The following is a 5,000-nucleotide window of genomic DNA, read 5'->3' as shown; positions in this document are numbered from 1 at the left end:
CTCTCTCTCTCTCTCTCTCTCTTTCTTTCTTTCTTTCTTTCTCTCTCTCTCTGTGTCTCTCTCTCGTTCTTTCTCTACCTCTCTCTATCTCTCTCTCTCTCTCTCTCTCTCTCTCTCTCTCTGTGTGTGTGTGTATGTGTGTGTGAGAGAGAGAGAGAGAGAGAGAGGAGAGAATATTCAATCTCTCTATCTGTCCCTCTCTTCTCTTCTTTACTCTTTTTCTCTCACTGTCTATCGGGTGATATCTCTCTCTCTCTCTCTCAATCTCTCTTTCTCTCTCTCTCTCTCTCTCTCTATATATATATATATATATATATATATATATATATATATATATATATTGTGTGTTGTGTGTGTGTGTTCCACCTTTAAATCTATATTTTTATGTTTCAAGACGTAACACTTAAAACTGCTGATCAACCGACACCTCGAATGAGAAAATTATTTGTATCTACCATTCCGTGAAACTATAAAACATTCGGTGAAACTATAAAACAAACTTTCTGAGAGAGAGAGAGAGAGAGAGAGAGAGAGAGAGAGAGAGAGAGAGAGAGAGAGCTATCAACTACGTTATATTTTACTCAAGTATCAAAATACTTTCGATTAAAAAAAACAAAAACGTTTGATGTCTTAGTAAGACCATTTTCTCCGATTTCGCGTAGTGTTTAGTGAATATCTATTTTTGTATGTTTTCCTTTTAATTCCATTTTCTTTCTTTTTCTTTCCCTCTGTCAGATTATTCCATACAAATGACGCCAGCAAAACAAGCATCTCATGCTCAACAGGCCCTCAGGTCCCAAACACCTGACCCCTCAATGACCCATAGCCTTCGAACCGGAAGTATTTCCATGCAGATCGATGGCAACCCGGATGAAGTACAGCCATTTCTTAACCTTTCATCAAAGGTCGCCTGCTGTTTCAAACCAAATCCCAATTTAATAATCGGAAAGGCAGCTTCGTCATCAAAGACTCGTTCAAAATCTCAATCATCATCATCATTATCATCTTCCGTATCAACATTATCAACATCATCGTCATCTACAATATCATCGGAATCAAAGGATACAAAGTCCCATCAAAATGGAAGTAATTCTTTTTCACGAGAGAAATGTCCGAACTACCTCCAATCTGGGAACACCGAGTCTTCGTTGGAAAATTCGGCCAGTTCTCATCAGAATTTTGCAGACAACGATTCTTCTGACTGTTTCAAAAACTCGAATTACCCTGCCTATACGATGAGTGTGTTTTTACGTCAAATGGACGCTGATCCAGGTCAAAGGTTAAAACCCAACGCAACCCCACGAGATAAAAGGGCAACCTCCTTACTGAAAATTTTAAATTCTAACCCTTGGAAAATTCATCATGTTGAACATTTAGAAAAAACGAAAGTAAAAGTAAAAGGACACGGAGAAGGAGGGGCGGAAGGAAGTGGAGGTGGAGCAGGGGGAGGAGGGGGGAATGGAGACAACAAAATACAAACACCAACAACACACAGTTCTAAAAATAGCACCAGCACCCAAGTAGAATTTTACCATTTGTCACCAAATCTACCTCTCTGGAATTTACGCCAAATCCACAACGGGCGTCAACACTTACGCATTGTGCTGAACACGTCGTATCAGCTATGGGAAGACCAGATTAAATTCTATAGCCTCGTTCTGGGCTTCGATCCCGACATACTCCGCGACGACTTCTGTCTCTTCACAGTTCGAAAAGAGGTCGGGTTGGACTACGACATCCAACTGGCCATCAAAAGACTTCCCCAAGACGTGTCTGTAAATATCCTTAACAACGTTAACATTGAAATCAAAATTAAGGATTTGGGGAAGTTGATAGCTCTTCTTCCAAACGTTTGCCAGCCAGTTTCAGACATCCTCTGGGAAACGGCGGACCACCAAGGGAATAGGGTGGTTTTAAACGTGGTTAGAAATAAGCAGCAGAGAAGAACTAGTCTTTGTTTGGAGGACGCCGTTTACGAATGTATGACGTCACCCATTATACAAAGTTTGAAAAACAATAATAAGATTTTCCAGCGAGTGGAAGAGAATTCGAAGTGTACACAGACTTCACCGAATGCGTCCGATGAAGGTGATTGTATTGATATTATGAAGGATAATGGCGTGCAATGTGATACAAATTATGATGGTGGTGTTAGGAAAAGTGGTAAAGATATTACCAAGGTAAAACAATCTGGTAACAGAGATAAGACGAGTAATAAGGATAAGTGTGGTAATAATAATAATGATAATAACGATAATAGTGCATATCAGAATTATTTCGAAGCAAAATATGACGATTTGGACATCTACATGAACTGTGATATGACCAATCTCGAAAAATCCAATCGTTTTTCAACATGCAGCAATTCACCTCCATCAACAGTCCCTAACTCCATTTCGTGTGTGACGTGTGCAGTAAAACCCTCACCCAGACACACCCCAGGCGTGGAACACAGGAGACATAATAATTTTTGCCAAGACGTGTGTTCTAGTAAGACGGACATGATAAGCACACCGGTCACCAATCACCATTCTACACATTCATCGTTCTGTTCAGACGGCCATGCTATTTCTACGGACGTTGAAACATTGCGTAACAAAGACAGCAAAAGCAACAGCAATATCATCAATAGCATCAGCAGCAGCAGAAACCATAACAATAACAGCAACAACAACAACAACAACAACAACAACAACAACAACAACAACAACAGTAGCAACTGTAAAAACAGCAGCAATGACTTCACCAAAAACAAACACAACAGCAGTAGTAAAAATGACAACAATAACAGATGCAACGCTACAAACGGAATTCGTAGATTTGAAGTTAGGAATACAAAGAGTTCCGAGCATACTATTGTAAAGAAAACTCGAGACTGTTATATAAAATGTGAATCCCATGACTTTGATGTTTTAGGTAAATCAATTTGTAACTGTGATAATAATATAAGTGGTAGCAATGACAACAAAAATTCAAAAAAATTATCAAATCTTGTTAACGAAGAGACCATCCATATGGGTTTTAACAGCTCGTTTTCTCATGAAGACGACCCTGGGTCGTCAATTGATTCCTTGGGAAAGCCAATACAAGAAGATGAGGAAAGTTTGACATTGACCAACCTTTCAGAAGAGAGTGGGATTATCGTGTGCCACGACGACGACGGTGTATGGTGGGAGGGTGAAGGTCAAGGTGGAGGTCATGGTGAGAATCACGACAAAGGTCGAGGCCAAAATGACGTCATACGACCTTGTATACGGAAACCTGAAGGAAAAGGAAATCAGTCGCATAATTTATCTTCGGCATTGTCTAATAATTCCAACAATGGTCCCGAGAGAAAACGATTTAATAATAACAGCATTAGAAAAGTGAGATTTAGTGACGAGATAAAATTGTTGGAGCTTGAACCGGTTTTTGACGATTCCCAGAGTCGCCTTTCGTCTGGATTTGAAAGTGATGAACAGAGTGATGACGCAACTGAGATGGTGGTGATGGACAGAAAGTATCGGCATCGTCAACGCCGCCATCATCATCACAACCACCAAGACACCAACCATTCCACTGCTTCCCGACCATCTTCAAAACATTCCAACTGTCATCCCGATGACTTTGCATTATCAGATGCTTCGATCCCTAATTTTCAAAACGGATCGAATCAAACAACCTTGGAGTCCAGAAATGTTACAAATGATATGATTGTAAATATCGATATCCCTGTTGAAAATCGATATCGAGATCTTGTCAACAAAGACCACAGTTGTATTAAAAACGATGATTATAATAATTACCAACAACGAAACAATAGGACAAGGTTACACAAAAGTCATTCGGATATTGTCTCTAAACATAACACTTCTGGGGAGGCGGAAAATATTATAAATGACTCCTGCAACAGCCAAGGTCAAGGTCGACATTCTTCTATGCACTCAGCTCCTTCGACCGCTTCCGGTGTTCTTTTTCGTCCAATTTGCCCGCCGAGTTATGAGGTGGCTCTGGCAACAAAACGAAAAATGAAACAGGACGCCATGTTGAAGAAACAGAATTCGTCTCATCAAAGAAATAATAGCGACTCAGGTCGTCCTGGTTATCATTCTCTTCACCATAGCAACCATCACGGTCATAATAGTCGTCGTCCACTTCAAAATAATTCATTCAACGAAATTAAGAATCTTCATAACTGTGAGCAGATCAGAGACCAATCGAAACATAAATCCTGTGCACAAAAAGACGGTGCGAAATCGCTATCGAATGAAATCAGTCTTCACGCCGACGAATTGTATCAGGAAAGCATAAAACTACACTCCAATCAACGAGCTAATTTGGTGTGTAGTAACGGTAATAATAGTAGTGTTGCTGAAATTCACCATGCAAAACGCGTTCACAAAAACACAGACTTTCATGATAATGGCCAACAAACATCGCATACTATAAATACCTATAACACACATGGGAAAATGACTGAAGCTAAAACTCCTAAGAACGATAATGCCCAATCAAAATCTTCTCGCCTTGGCACGCCCATCCAATCCAACTCAAATCCAAATCCAAAACAAGATTTTGTAATTAAATCGAGTATTAAAAACCCATGTTTTAATTCACATGAAGAATGTCAACAAACGCAAATAAACGTTGATAATAACAAAGATGATAAAGAGGAAGGTAATCGGAAATTTACCAACGTCAAAGGTATCGATGCAAAGTCGTCGAATTTCCCTCTCCGATTCGATACTTGCCCGATGTCAGGGGGACAACCGAGACAAGAACAAACTGGGTTTTATGTTTGAGTTACTTCCCTTATGTTGGAATTTTGTGCAATGTCGATGCCAGTACTTAATGTGAAAAAAAGTTTTTTATTCATAATATTGTTAAGTATTAGTCAAATAGTAATCGAGAGAGATGGAGAGAGAGAGAGAGAGAGAGAGAGAGAGAGAGAGAGAGAGAGAGAGAGAGACTGGGTGCCAGAGGTGACTGTATAAGAAATCATTTTTTGAGAAAAATATATT

General features: G+C 39.6%; 1 protein-coding gene across 1 annotated transcript in view; it reads left to right on the top strand.

Annotated features, from left to right (window-relative positions):
- The window catches only part of LOC144981116 (uncharacterized), a 60,808-nt gene extending 55,906 nt beyond the window's left edge, over positions 1–4,902 (top strand). The window contains exon 3 of the mRNA XM_078929259.1: positions 736–4,902. Coding sequence (XP_078785385.1) covers positions 736–4,781 — 4,046 coding nt within the window. The 3' untranslated portion in view covers positions 4,782–4,902. The remainder of the gene's footprint in view (positions 1–735) is intronic.
- Positions 4,903–5,000: the final 98 nt, after the last annotated feature.

The sequence above is a fragment of the Berghia stephanieae genome, chromosome 10 (assembly GCF_034508935.2).
Source record: "Berghia stephanieae isolate SIO BIC M18660-M18661 chromosome 10, UCSD_Bste_1.3, whole genome shotgun sequence".
Taxonomy (NCBI): domain Eukaryota; kingdom Metazoa; phylum Mollusca; class Gastropoda; order Nudibranchia; family Aeolidiidae; genus Berghia; species Berghia stephanieae.
The sequence above is the reverse complement of the archived record's forward strand: the minus strand, read 5'-3'. Positions and strand labels throughout refer to the sequence as shown.